The sequence below is a fragment of the Mustela lutreola genome, chromosome 13 (genome assembly GCF_030435805.1).
Source record: "Mustela lutreola isolate mMusLut2 chromosome 13, mMusLut2.pri, whole genome shotgun sequence".
Taxonomy (NCBI): Eukaryota; Metazoa; Chordata; class Mammalia; order Carnivora; family Mustelidae; genus Mustela; species Mustela lutreola.
Genome location: NC_081302.1, coordinates 54,085,469 through 54,100,519, shown reverse-complemented (window position 1 = coordinate 54,100,519; position 15,051 = coordinate 54,085,469). Strand labels below are relative to the sequence as shown.

At 36.5% G+C, this 15,051-nt stretch overlaps 1 protein-coding gene across 9 annotated transcripts in view; it reads right to left on the bottom strand.

The window, feature by feature from the left end:
* DGKH (diacylglycerol kinase eta) overlaps positions 1-15,051 on the bottom strand; it is a 205,109-nt gene that overhangs the window by 46,428 nt on the left and 143,630 nt on the right. For 8 of the 9 annotated variants that reach the window (XM_059144622.1, XM_059144623.1, XM_059144625.1 and 5 more), the window contains 7 exons: positions 14,689-15,013; positions 13,833-13,955; positions 9,894-10,025; positions 4,422-4,539; positions 3,328-3,438; positions 3,093-3,189; positions 364-471 (listed from right to left, as the gene is read on the bottom strand). In XM_059144622.1, coding sequence (XP_059000605.1) covers positions 364-471; positions 3,093-3,189; positions 3,328-3,438; positions 4,422-4,539; positions 9,894-10,025; positions 13,833-13,955; positions 14,689-15,013 — 1,014 coding nt within the window. The remainder of the gene's footprint in view (positions 1-363; positions 472-3,092; positions 3,190-3,327; positions 3,439-4,421; positions 4,540-9,893; positions 10,026-13,832; positions 13,956-14,688; positions 15,014-15,051) is intronic. The other variant, XM_059144620.1, reaches the window with a different exon arrangement.

The window sequence follows — 15,051 nt, the reverse complement described above, 5'->3', positions numbered from 1 at the left end:
GAAAGTTAAAAAGTACAGAAGGTATTTTGGTAAGCAGAATAATATCAATTCCCCCTTCCCACTCCCCAAATGTCCATGTCCTAATCTGCTGAGGTTATGAATGTTACTTTACGTGACAAAACAGACTTTGCCGAGGTCATTACAGGAGGGACCTTGAGAAGGAGAGATTATCCTAGATGACATACTGGGCCCAATGTAACCACAAAAGACACTGAAAGTGGAAGAGAAGGGCAGTTGGGGATATCAGAATGATGCAGTGGGAGATTCAGGCTTCCTTTGTGGGCCTTGGAGATGGAGGAAGGGGCCATGGGCCAAGGAATGTGGGCAGTCTCTAGCATCTGGAAGGTAAAAGAAAATACTTACATCATCCTCTTTAGTTCCACCCCAAAAGTTAGTGCCTCCTGCATAGCTGGGAATGTTCAACACTGCTATTCCTTGCAGACTGGGGAGAGGAATATACTGCCCATCACACTGTAAGGTAAAAATCTTAGAGGTTAGATAAAGAGAGCAAAACTGCTAGCTGGGAAGCCACTCGAACACCCAAGACAAAGGATGACAGTGGGAAGTGTATTGGCAATGTTTGCTTTTCCTGCAAATATATTCCTACACATTACCTTTCTTTTGTTTTTCTAATTTAAAAAATCTGAAGCATATACATTCCTATGGCAGAAGTCATTACAGAAAACCGACTTAAGATAACATTTTACCTCTTCTTTCTGTCAAAATCAGGCCGTACTTTTCTGGAGTTTTTTTCAGATCACTTACAATATTCTCCCTTGCATCATGGTCACCTTTGTGCTCATGTCAAGTCCTTTTGCAAGCAGGTTCAGGGAGGGCTTCTGGGTCCTAACCACCTCATCTAGCTGGTCTCTCAACTCCTGGAACTGCACTCCTGCTCTGTAACTAACTGTTGGCTGACCAATCTCAAAGCTGGGTTTCTCAGATAGAACCAAAACTAAGAAAAGAAAAACCATGAATGACCCAGCAATTGCACTACTGGGTATTTACCCTAAAGATACAAATGTAGTGATCCAAAGGGGCACGTGCACCTGAATGTTTACAGCAGCAATGTCCACAATAGACAAACTATAGAAAGAATCTAGATGTCCACCAACAGATGAATGGATCAAGAAGATGTGGTATATATATATACAAAATAGAATACTACGCAGCCATCAAAAGAAATGAAATCTTGCCATTTGCGACAACGTGGATGAAACTAGAGGGTATCATGCTTAGCGAAGTAAGACAAGTGGAGAAAGACAACTATCATATGATCTCCCTGATATAAGGAAGTGGAGATGCAACATAGGGGGTTAAGGGGGGAGGAGAAGGATAAATGAAACAAGATGGGTTTGGGAGGGAGACAAACCATAAGTGACTCTTAAGATCTCACAAAACAAACTGAGGACTGCTGGGGGGAGGGGGTTTGGGAGAAGGGGGTGGGATTATGGACATTGGGGAGGGTATGTGCTATGGTGAGTGCTGTGAAGTGTGTAAAACTGGTGATTCACAGACCTGTACCACTGGGGATAAAAATATATTATATGTTTATAAAATATTAAAAATTAAAAAAAAAAGAAAAGCCATGAATGTCGGGAAGTATCTTATACTCCGTGTCTTCTCATTAATCAACTTCAATGAAAATAAAAATTACCAATTAGATAGGGAAAAAAATGTCCTCTGGCTGGTGAGTAATTATACATGACAGGTAAGCAAATTCTTCCTGAGTAGGAGGTTTACTCCTTCATTTTAAAAGAGGAGAGCTTGCAGAGGTCATACATACAACAGATGCTATAGTTTCATTAATTCTTACAATAAAAAGTAATTAACATAACTTTATAAAACTTGCATTTTAATGCCTGATTGAAATGATCTCTAAACTGTAGAACAAATGAAAATCCAATTTTCAACCATTTTAGATAACAGAATATTTTACACTTGGTTATATTCCCTCGTGCATTTTTTATATTTTCTCTTTTTTTCCATGAAAATACATTCGAAGGTCTATACTCTGTCCTAGCACCTAGGGCCATTCCTGGCACACAGCTAAGGCTCACTGTGTATTTATTAAAATGAGCAAACATTAAATATTGAGTAGATTAATAAACTTTTTCTGAATCTGTATCTTTGTGTGCTTTAGAACAAGCAGTTTAAAACATATAACTAACTTAAAGGAAATGGAAGATACGCCAGTAACATCCATCTTAATTTCTCAGCGAGGATAAACCAAACCAGCTGATCATGTTCATGTGCTCCAGAGTGGAAGGCATAATGAGTTTATCTTTACTTGGACGTTTAGTTGATAATGAATGAGCTAGGCAATTCTGTAGTCTAGGTAACACCTAAAATAATAACGCTCTGTTTAATTTAATGAGCTGAGGACTTAAGATTTGCACACTTTTCTGTACATAGGATTTTCCTTAAATTAAAGATATCTGGTTATAAAAAGATACAAGATAGGAAAGACATGTGTATCAGGATCAACTATGAATATGGGACCAAGAGGGAAAGAAAATAAAATTCACAGAAATTAGACTTTTCACAGCCATGCCCCCAATCTTGTTTCTCCTATTAGTGAAGGAGATTTAAAAACCTTTGCCATCCTTAATTTCCTCCTTACATTAGTAAAAACTACTAAAAAATTTAAATGCTCAAAATCTCTTTTTATTTTACTATTGTAAGAACTGGAACAAATACACAGACTCAAAAGAGTCTATATGCTATGAATTTTTCTCAGGGATTTGTGAAATGTCAGGCATCATAGAATTGGGTCCGAATTTGTAAACGTAAATGAGAAAATCTGTGAAAATTCGTTAGAAATGCTCTCCTCTAAATGTTCTCTCCTAGCTCCACCTTCTCAGGGAGCACCACGATGCTACAGAACCATCCACATTTCAGGAGCTAATGATAATGATAACTCATATGTCATCCACAGCCAGTGTCTCCACCTCCTTTAGTATAAAGTCGATAATCACCTCCAATGGGTGTTTAAATACTTGAAGAGTCACAGAGACCAAATCAGCTCCTCAAATGTCATTATTTTTCTAAGTAAGATAATCTGAACTATCCTTACTTCAAGATGAACCTACCTCAAGCTGAACCCTCTGTTCTAAATTCTTGTATGATCTCTGTAACAACTCCCGGGTTCCAAGGACTCCATACCACATCAAGTTTTTAGTTCGGCTCCTGAAATAAATATTGGCAGACAATTCAATGGCTATTACTGATTTACTCTTTAAAGGCAGAGCAAGCAAAATAGCTAATAAATGAAATTAAAGTGGAATTACCTCTATGTAATAACATTATTACTATTACCAAAATTACCTGCATTTTTCAGGGTGCTCCTCTCTCTTATTATTAAATTCTAATGAAATTTTTGCATCTAATCCAATCCCAAAGTAATTGTTCATGACACATTTTTCTGAATATCCATCTCTGTGATAATAAGGAAAAGTACATAAAAGTCAACTTCAGATTCATTACAACAATTACAATTTGCACACAAAATAGCACTTAAAAGCATTTAAGCTTCCATGCCTTATAGATGAGACTAAAACTTAGCAGGAATTATTTCCTATTCGTATGCCATGTGTACAAGCCCAGTACATATATGTCATTTTTCATACATAATATATAAAGGGATAGTAAGCAAGGCAAAGCAGAGACAGAGTCATGGTAATGCTTTTCTATTAATTGTAATAAAACCTTCGTTCTGCTTCCTTTGTAAGCCCCTCACCAAACATACAAATAGGAGGGCCTTGCAGTCAGGTGCAAGGAAATTTCTCTCCACTTGTACTCTTATCAATGGACAAATATTCACTGAGTGGTAAAATGACCAGGTCCAGTCCACTCTTCAGGCTTCTTTGGAAAGTACAAAGATGTTTACTGTTTTTGAAGACTGTCATTAGAGAAATGAGATATAACAAAAGTATAATTAAATACAGAAGTAAAAGTTCATATTGAACTTCCAAAAAAAATGGTAGTTTTAAGAAGGGAAGAGATCCATGTGGACCAAGAAGCTTCTTGAAGTAAATAAAAATACAAGCTGGTTGGGGAAAGATGAGTGATTTGGCAAGACCAAGAAGAAAGGAGGAAAAAGGAATAGCAAAAATATCATTATGAAGGTGCCGATGAATATGCTGTTCTAGGGAAAAGTGAATATAGCTGTGTCTCATTTTGCCATAGTGTTGTTATCCGAGACCAGGGGCTGGACAGGACCTACCTCCGGAACAGATCATGAAAACCACTGTGTTTCCAATGCATCGATGTACTCATCATTATATCAACTTTTGGAATTTTCTGATGACCCTTTTTGTATGGGGAGCCAAACTTCTTGTAATGCACTGACACTGTTACCATTAGTATAAAGCAGAAACAAGAAAAGCCAAAACAAGATATTTACAAAACTATTTTCTTACACTGAATCTGGATCAGGGTCGATAAATGGCGTTGCACCGAAAGGATCAATATTTGCTAGTAACATTTTGTTGATTATAGAACTCCCAGCGATGGAGGCAGCTAGTCCTGCTCTTAAACCTGGCCAGAAAAATAAATACATACAGGATCACATGTTAAGAAAAAGACAGAGAAAGAGCCAATGCATTGTTTTCAGGCCTGGTCTCAGGCACCTTACCCCCAAAGCCTGGTTTTTCAGTGTCTGCTCTTCTCATTAGCCAAAAGTAAGAACTATGACACTGGTAATTTTAAGATTTTTGAGCCTTCTTAGGATCTATATGTTGTCATAAAAATGCAGCAGATGAAGACCCAAATAAGAGTTTCTTTGTAACAGCTTCTCATTTACCATTCTAGTGATTCTAGAACTTCAACAAATAAATATTACTTCCTTTGTTATAGCAAATGAAGTGGTAGTCTATATGGAATTTACAATAAAAAGTGAATTACCAAGAATGTCACAGAGTTACCATGTCCATACTCTCAAAGCATAGATAATAATAGTTTCAATTAAAAATATTAACACAGGGGTGCCTGCGTGGGTGAGTCGGTTAAGCATCTGCCTTCGGCTCAGGTCATGATCTCAGGGTTCTGGGTTCAAGCCCTGCACTGGGCTCCCTGCTCAGTGGGAGTCTGCTTGTCCTTCTCCCTCTCTCTCTGCCCCTACCCACCCCTTACCCCATTCTTTCTCTGTCTCTCTTTCCAATAAATAAAATCATTGGAAAAAAAATTAACTGACATACACAAAACTCTGTTGGTGTCAAGAGTAAATCCAAAATTTTAAACACAGATATTTATGAGTTTTAGAAAAACACAGTGTTTGAACATAAAAAATGAAGCATTTATCTTACCTCTAAATATGTAAAACTTCAAGCTTAATTCAACAACTAGTTAGTTTTCTACTGAGTAGTTACAATGTTCAAAGATATCATCTACCCAACTAATTACTGACTCTAGAAGCATTAAACTCTGAGAAAGACGATAGAGTAATATGGGCCTAAGTGAACAACAAAAAGGAAAGAAGAATGAGGAAAAATATGTAATTGAGAAACAATTGGAAAGTAGGAAAAAAGTCCTTGAGCAAACACTGCTTTCCTCCACTGTGTGCTCTTTTAGAAGATTATTATTTATTTTAGCCTCAAAGTCTAGCTGATTATCAAATAATCAAGATGAATTTTACTTCATAGCTTAATTTCATAGTTTTGAATGGGTTATGGCATATTTAGTCATGCCAGTTTCTTTTATCTCTAAATAAGTGAATAAATGAAAAAAAAATGTTCTGGTAAGGAAAAAAAGAAGTTTGGAGATGTGAAGAACCAGACTCCAGCTGCCCTAAAGAAAAGTATAATATTTTCTTTTTTTTAAGCTTTTATTTTTCATTTATTTTAGAAGGAGAGGGAGCAAGAACAAGCACAGGGGATGGGGGAAGGGGTAGAGGCAGAGGGACTTTCTGTCCTAAGTGCGAAGCCCGTCGCAGGGCTCCATCCCACGACCCTGAGGTCATGCCCTGAGCCAAACCAAGAGTGGGAGACCTAACTGACTTCACTGCCCAGGCACCCCGAACAGTATAATATTTTAAGGTTAGCCATATTCACAGCTTTAGCCCAGAAAGTCATCCCACGGTTCCAGGTTTAAATAGATATAACCTCTAGACATGGAGACCTTTCCAGAACCAAACGTGCTCCTTATCTTTCTTTCCTTACCTTTTTTATTTTAATATTTCATGGAGATATTATATACATACCATAAAATTCACCTTCTAAGTAAGTGTATAATTCAGCTGTTTGTATATATATACAAAGTTGTGCAATGATCAGTATGATCTAACTTAGAATATATTTTTTAAGATTTTATTTATTTATTTGACAGAGAAAGAGTGAGCGTGCACAAGTGGTGGGGAGAGGCAGAGGAAGAAGGAAAAGCAGACTCCTCACTGAGCTGGGAGCCTGATGGGGGACTCGATCCCAGGACTCTGGGATCATGACCTGAGCCAAAGGCAGACACTTAACCGAATAAGCCACCCAGGTGTCCCTAGAAAATTTTTTTATTACTCTCAAAACAAACTCCATACCTGTTGGTAGTCATTTTTCCTTTCTACCCATTCCCACATCCCCAGAGCCTGGAAACCACCAACCTACTTTCTTTCCCTATGGATTTGACTATTCTGGACATCTCATATAAACGTAATCACGTAATGTGTGGCTTTTTATGTCAAGCCTCTCTCTTAGCATAACATGCTAGGAGGCAATCATGCGGCATTTATCAGTGCTTTGTTCTTTTTTAAAGGCTGAATAATAGTCCACTGTCTGCATATTGCACATTTTGTTTCTCCATCAACTGACAATTACTTGGGTTGTCTTCTATGTGGCTATGATGAGTCATGTTGCTATAAACATTACGTGCAAGTTTTTGTGTAGACATGTATATTAATTCTCATAGGTCTATAACTAGGAATTTGCTGGATTATATGTTAACTCTGTGTTTAATTCTTTGAGGAACTGCCAAACTGATTTTCCAAATTTCCTATTTCAACCAGCAATGTATGAAAGTTCCAATTTTTCCATGTCCTTGCCAATATTTGCTATTATCTCTCCTTTTTGATCATAGCCATCCCAGGAAGGTAAAGTGGTATCTCAGTGTGGTTTTGATTTGCATTACCCTGATGACTAATAATGGTGAGCATCTTTTCATGTGCATATTGGCCATCTGTGTATCTCTCTTGGAAAGTGTCTACTCAGATCCTTTGCCCCTTTTTAAATTGGGGTATTTGTCTTTTCATTGTTGAGTCTTAAGAGTTCTTTTTATATCCTGAATACTCGACCCTTATCGGGTATGCCATTTACAACTGTTTTCTCTTATCCTATGGATTGTCTCCCCTTCCTTTCCTCCCTCCTTCCTTTCTTTCCTTCCTTCCTTCCTTCTTTTATCCATTCATTTGTTCTTTTTGACTTACGAGAGAAACTAGTTTTTGTTTTTTCGTTGTTTTTAGAGACAGAGAGTGCAGTAGGGAGGGGTAGACAGAGAGGGAGAGAAGAGAGAATCCATGTTGGACATGGAGCCCAATGCAGGGCTCAATCTCACAACACTGAGATCATGACTCAAGCTAAAATCAAGCCTCAGACACTTAACTGACTGAGCCACCTAGGAATCCCGAGAGAACAAAGTTTTATGGGAAGCCACAACAACCCAGAATTTGCAAAAACTAAAAGTAAACACACTATTTTGATGATGGCAGATTATCAGTTGATCAGACCAACTACTCCTCCTTACTATTAGGGCAAATAGGAAAGCTGACCAAAATGTAAAATGAATTCATTTGAAGGTCATTAAGAGGTAGACCAATGATGAGAGCTTACCAGTTAACCTTTAGAAAAGAAAAATGAGTTAGGTGAGCCCAGGACTTAGGGATAGATTTCTTTCTTTCCTTTCCTTTTATTTTTTTTTTTGTTTTTCTTTTTGTTTTTGTTTGTTTTTACTTTTTATTCTATTGTGAACACTTAAGAACACTTAACATGAGCTCTATCCTCTTAACAAATTTTTAAGTGTACAAGGCAGTATTATAAGTACAATGTTGGACACGGCAGATCTCTAGAACTTATTCACCTTCCTTAACTAAAACTTTATTCATGCTGGCCTGTTTTTTGCAGGAAATTTTGTTATACGTGTAGTGGATCTTCCATTTTTGAATCAGTTTTGGTAGTCTGCATGTCTCCAGGAGTTGGTCCATTTCATTGAAGTTACCTAATTTGCTGGCATGTAATATTTGATAATTTTCCCTGATAATCCTTCTTATTTCTGTAAGGCCATTAGTGACATCTCTCCTCTATCATTCCTGATTTCAATAATTTAAATCTTCTCTTTCATTTCCTTGGTCACTCTAGTAAAGGCTTGTCAATTTGTTAATCTGTTCACAGAATCAGCTTTTGGTTTCATTGATTTTCTGTATTGATTTCTATTCTCTATGTCATTTATTTCCACATCAATATGATTATTTCCTTCCTGCTAATTGCTTTGGGCATCCTTGTTCTTCCTTTTCCAGTTGATTAAGGTACAGAGTTAGATTATGAGATCTTTCTACCTTTTTAATATATGCATTTACAGCTTTAAATTTCACTGTAAGCACTTCCTTGGCTACATCAAGTAAGTTCTGGTGTGTTGTATTTTTGTTTTCATTCACATCAAAGGATTTAAAGATTTCTCTCATGACTTTTTTTTTTCTTTGACCTACATAGTTCTACATATTTGTACATTTCCAAACTTTCTTTCTGTTATGGATTTCTAAATTCATTCCACTGTGGTCAAAAATTGTCCTTTGATAATTTCAAACCTTTTAAATTTACTGAGAATTGTTTGATGGCCTAATTTATGATCCATACTGGAAAATGTTCCATGTGTACGAGACTGAGAATGAATATTCTGCTGTTGTTGGCTGGAGGGTTCTGTAGCTCTGCTTGTTTCATATGTTTTTCAGGTCTTCTACTTCCCTGTTGATTTTTACCTAGTTGCTTCTATCAACTACTGTAAGTATGATAATGAAGTCTCCAACTATCATTACTGAATTGTGATTCACCTTTAAAAAGAACTTGTAGGACAGACTGCTTTTCAGGGTATAACTTGGGTCCAATCAACTCTGGAATAAATCTGGAGAGTTTTCACTAAGTCAAACAACTGGTGTTTAAGGAGACATCAGAGACATCCCTATTTTCCTCCTCCCTAGCTGCACATGTTGTTTGCTTTCCACTAGTACTAACCCAATCTCAAGGTCAATTCATCTCATCGGAGCTGGAATGGATGTCTCAGATATTCCAAAAGGAAGCAGTGTTACTAGTCTAAAAATGACGGAACGTCTTGTGGCTCACGACAAAGAGGAAAGCTATGGAGATACCAAAGAGGTAGTAGAATATAAGATAAGATTTACCCTGGGTGCTTGTAAATGCAGATTCCTGGGCTGTATTCTAGTATAACTCAATTAAAACTTCTCAGGGCAGTGCCCCAAAACATGTATTTTAGTACTTCCTTTCTTTCCTTCTTTTTTTTTTTTTTTTTTAAGATTTTATTTATTTATTTGACAGAGAGAGATCACAAGTAGGCAGAGAGGCAGGCAGAGAGAGAGAAAGGGAAGCAGGCCCCCTGCTGAGCAGAGAGCCCAATGCGGGATTCAATCCCAGGACCCTGAGATCATGACCTGAGCCGAAGGCAGCAGCCTAACCCACTGAGCCACTCAGGCGCCCCCCCTTTCTTTCCTTCTTATTTATAATTTAAACACACACACACACACAAGTCTAAGGATCTGGAATCTGGTTGTAAGAGTGACAAGAACATTCTCCCAAAGGGACATTTATCTCTAAGAAGACATTTCTATAGTGCACAGAAATGAGTACTTAATACATTTTTACAGAAATGCTTACAAATACCCCATATTTCAGATTCTATACTACCTGGGCAGATTATTCTGGTGTTGAGCACAGGGAGGTTCTCTTTGCCAGCTGCCACAGTGGGACCAGAGCCAGAGTCAGCTTGGGAACGACTTGCCCGGCCATCTGGAGACCGAGGTGCAGGTGCAGCTTTAACTATTGGCGAAAAGTCCCGATGAATTAAAAAAGAAAAAAAAAAAGGTAATGATAAAGTTATAAGAATAAGCAAGCCCTAATATATTCAGGACATAAAAATAATTTAATGTGTATTTAAATCAACGAGCAGAACTGAAAGATATTACATTGTGTTTACCTATTCTTTTACCATTGTTTTTTCTTTGAGATTTACTGTTTGGAGGGATTCGGCCACAGGTAGATATCCAGATAGATCATTTCAAACAGACAGAAATTAGTAAAAAGTATAGGCCTACATAACTAAAGGTCAGTAATGCTCACAATTTGAATGTGTCCAACCCATATTTAAAGACAAAAAGAAATTCTGAAGCCTGATGATCTTTGAAAATGGTACATATGTGTTAAAATATACACCACCAGTGTAATCCTTTTGCCATAAATGTTGGGTGAATGATCAAATGTAATTAATTAATTCCCAGAGCTAATACGTGAAATGTGAGTTAACATTGTCTTCCATACATAAAAGGAAAAATAGTATTTTTTTCAAATAAAACCAATATAAGTTTCCTGAACTTCTCAATTAACTATATATTCAAAACAAAAATTTGCCCCAGATAGGTCTATCATATTCTTTAAAATGTTCAATACATTTAAAAGATTATTCCTAAGGAGTATTACTCTCAAAGTCAACAAAAATGATTTAATTCTGTCTAAACTACAGCAACGTAATGGAGAGCAAATAGTATCTTTAACTAATTTAGGAGCTATTGGCAGGTGTTTAAATAAAAAAACAGTATTCCTCAAATTCAATTTAAAAATACTTAAAAATTTAATTACCTTCACTCTCCCTAAGGCTAATTACAAACTAACCACATTAATCTTACACTCTCTTCTCTTTCTTCAAAAACAGTCCAGTTGCACTAAAGAAAAGTAGCAGACAGCCACTTTTTTTTGACAGATGAGAGACCTGGAGCTAATTTCTAATAAAAACAACCTTTTGATATTCATCTCTTATAAAAACCAGAGAGCGTCCTAGTGACTGAGATTGATGTAACATTGATGGTAACTAAATTAATGTTTCATGTTTCTTCTTAAACATAACATCTCATCGATCATATTAATATACCTCACTGTACATCTCAGACATATGAATTATTGCATAATTTAATCATATAATGATTCCTCTTCAAAAAGTAATGATTATTTAATACAGAAATACTTCTATTACTACTGATTCCCACTAAATCGGATTACTAGCTAGAAAATAAGAACAAATATTGCAACATTAAGGTACCAAATGTTGCAATGTGTGTAAATTTATGACTATTTCAACTTTAGTATCTAGAGTTGCCTACCTTTATTTTTTAGCTTTCTTTGTAGACTACAATGGAAGTGTTCAGTTCATGAGACTATAGCAAGATGGGATGGTAGCCGGCTGGAAAACCATTAGCAATGAGTGCTGGAAAACCAATCCTCCAAAGAAACCATGCCTTGTCTTAATGGAAATGATCAAGCAGCATACTGTAAGAATCCCATTGTCAGCCCTACTAAAGTCAGCTTTATAATGGGTGAAGACATACAAGTCCTGCTTATGAAATTCTAGATGAAGTCAATTTGAGATGATACAGTCAAGCTTCAAAAGATTTTGACAGGATGCAATGACAGCTCCAAATCGAAAAGATAAAAGTTCATAGGGATGAGCATGTACTACTCTAATTAGGTTTAAAAAATCACTTGCACAAAATAGGAGGAGATATTACTTCATGCCAAGAAGAAATCTTGAGTGATCCTTCTAACATAAAAAAATGTCCAGGGGCGCCTGGGTGGCTCAGTGGGTTAAGCCTCCACCTTCGGCTCAGGTCATGATCCCAGGGTCCTGGGATGGAGCCCCTCATCGGGCCCTCTGCTCAGCAGGAAGCCTGCTTCTCTCTCTCTCTCTCTGCCTGCCTCTCTGCCTACTTGTGATCTCTATCTGTCAAATAAATAAATAAAGTCTTTAAAAAAAAAAAATGTCCAGAATAAGTAGTGTATGGCTATCAGTGTGGTGTGTTAGAGTATGAAATATCAGGTGGATTGCATTCAAAATGGGTCATGGCATTGACCAATTAAATGCAACCAGGAAAACTAAAAAGTTTGGAATCGAGTTAATAATTGGTGGAAGAATTGAGGAGATAATGTGGAAAAGAAGATACTAAGTTATGGGAAGAAGACAGGATGCCACACGAGCCTGCTTTTAAGGTACTCACATAGCACCACACAAAAGTCAGCAGTTGTGACTGTTATCATGATCATACATGAAGCTTTATTAATTAGTGTGCTCACCGGCAGAAATGGAAGGAGGAAAATATAAAGCTAAATGTAAAGAAAAACTTTCTGACAATAAAAGCTGATTTTAAGAATGGGATGTAGTGAGAGTGAATGGTGGGGCGCCCAGCTGGCTCAGTCCATAGAGCTTGAGACTCTTGATCCTGGGGTCATGAGTTCGAGCTCCACGCTGGATGTAGAGATTACTTAAACACATAAAATAAAATATCTAAAACAAACCAAAAAAGGAAAGCGAGTGGTCCAAAGGCTAAATGGCCATCTGTCAAGAGGGTTATAAAGTATATGCCTGTATAGGATTACAGGCTGACCTTTAAGGTCTATAGGGTATAAAGTTAGAGTTGAGTTGTATACTGGTATAAGTACATTTCAAGTCTAAAAGGGCTATGGGTGTCCAATATGTACACATTGGTTGTATGCCAGACATGTTAAGACTGTAAGGGCTACATTGAAAGTTTCTAAGAGTTTTACATACAATAAGGGATATTCTTTTGAAGCTGACATAATTAGTAGTAGCAGCAGTGGGAGGAATAGCACTAATAATAGTGAGAATGACAGCAAATGCTCCTTCCCAGCACTAAGGCACCAGACACTATTCTAGGCACTCCACATATATCAACTACTCTAACCTTCACAACCAGTAGGCATGTCATTATCCCCTTGTTACAAATGAGGAAACTGTTGAGAAATTAAGCAATCCACTCAAGTGCATGTGTAATGAAAGTGAAGCAGAAACATAACGACTGCAGTTCTGAGTTAACAGTGTTGACTTTTCATTAGTACCATGCAATTATTTTCATATTATCTTCTCAGCCTCATTATCCTTTAATTTCTGCTTTTCTTTATTCTAGTAAATTAATAATTATTCCCTTATACAATCTGAACTATTAAAAGTATAAATTCATCTTCAAACTTAAGAGGCAGAGGAATAATTAATGTTCTTCAAGTGACTACATATTAATTTCCTGGCAAACGTAATTTCAGTAGAGATAGGGTTGTAATTAGATGTCCAGTGATTTTGAAGATTAATTTAGCAGTAAGAATTAGCAAACCATCCAGGTTGATCAATGGAATCCAGAGGACTGCTCAGTTATTTAAAAGGCAAACTTTGGGCATGTACAATGTGCCCAAAACTTCACTTCAATGTGCAGTTTTCACATAATTCTCTAAGGCACCTATGGGCTAAAAACAGATTAAAATCTGCTGATTTAGATGTTTCTTCCCTTTTCCTCAGGAAAATTAAGATACTTAGCCATGTTTGGTTCCATAAGCCTTAGTTTATTATGATAATCTCCAGATTATATGATAAAGCGGGATGTGGGAGTATTTGACAATCACCTAAATGTTACCATTATTATTTTAGTATTCATAACTATCTAAGCTTTACCTTCTGAAAAGCCTTGTTAAAAATAAAACTAAAAAGTTTATTTCAAACTGATAAGCCTTTTGAGAACAAAAAGCAAAATTGTATTCTATTTAATTCCAAAAGGATTACAGTTTTCTTACCAGTTAGTGACTCTCTTGTGTCATCGTCTTTAGACTCTTCTTTAGATTCATCTGTTTCTGTACTGTCATTATCGAACGACTGGCTAACTGGCTCACAGGGATGGACACTCTGGTCATCCATAACTGAGAAATGTGTTTGGACAAGTAAAAATAAAATCCATAAATATTAATATACGCTTAAAAAGAAAAATGAAACCTAAAGCAAAAGAAATTCCATATTCACAAATACTCACATAATAAATTTGGGGGTGATAACCATAAGGACTAGAGATTATCAAACTAAATACTTGAAATTGTAAACATTACTTTTTTATCAGAAGAAAAAAATAAAAGAATTCGAGAATGAAACACAAGTCCATCTATAAGTTACAACCTGAATAAGGTGTTCTTGCATATTAATTTTTTATGTTAAAGTTAACTTTTAGACCACTACTAAAATTCGAAGAGAAGTATATCCATTATATTCATACAAAAAATTAAAATACAGGTGGAATCTTTATAGACTCTTTAAAAAGCAACATAAACATTTAGGAAATGAATTTAAGAGAGTATTTTCAAAGTAGTTTGCAGGTTTGATTTTCTTTAAGAACTCAACAGGTTCCCATTAGGTAAAAGATATTTAAAATTTTAGAATTGTAACTTAATTATCCATGTTTCCAGTGTATTTTTATCATTGAGATATTATTTTATGTATCATTGATATGTCATTCCTCACATTAACATCGTATGTGAATCCTACTTAAACAGCAAATAGGACTTAGTTCAAATTTCATTCTAAAGGCCTCATCTTCTGTCCTGCCTGAAAATTTTGTGTGTGTGTCCAGTCTGACCAATATGAAAATTCTACTGTGCTTACAAGATGGGGATGCAGCTAACTTCTTCAAAGGCCAACCTTGTTCACGGGTACCCTTGCCAGCTTCTTCAATGACTTGTCTCACAGCTTTCTTTAAACTGTTTGCCCGCAGCATTATTTCCTTTGGCTTGACAGCTTTCTGGGAGGGAGGTTTTGCAGGGTCATCTACGAGCTGTTCTTTGCTTTCACACAAGGATTCTTCACTGGAAGATTCCACGGTATCTTCTTCTACGATGAGAGAGTGAATGCCTGGGAGAACGGGGGTGGCCTGGGAATCTGTGTGCAAAGCTTGAAGCAGTTGTTCAAGCTTTTCATTTAGGACCGAACACTAAGAAAACAAAAATACAGCAATGAATCTCCACGGGG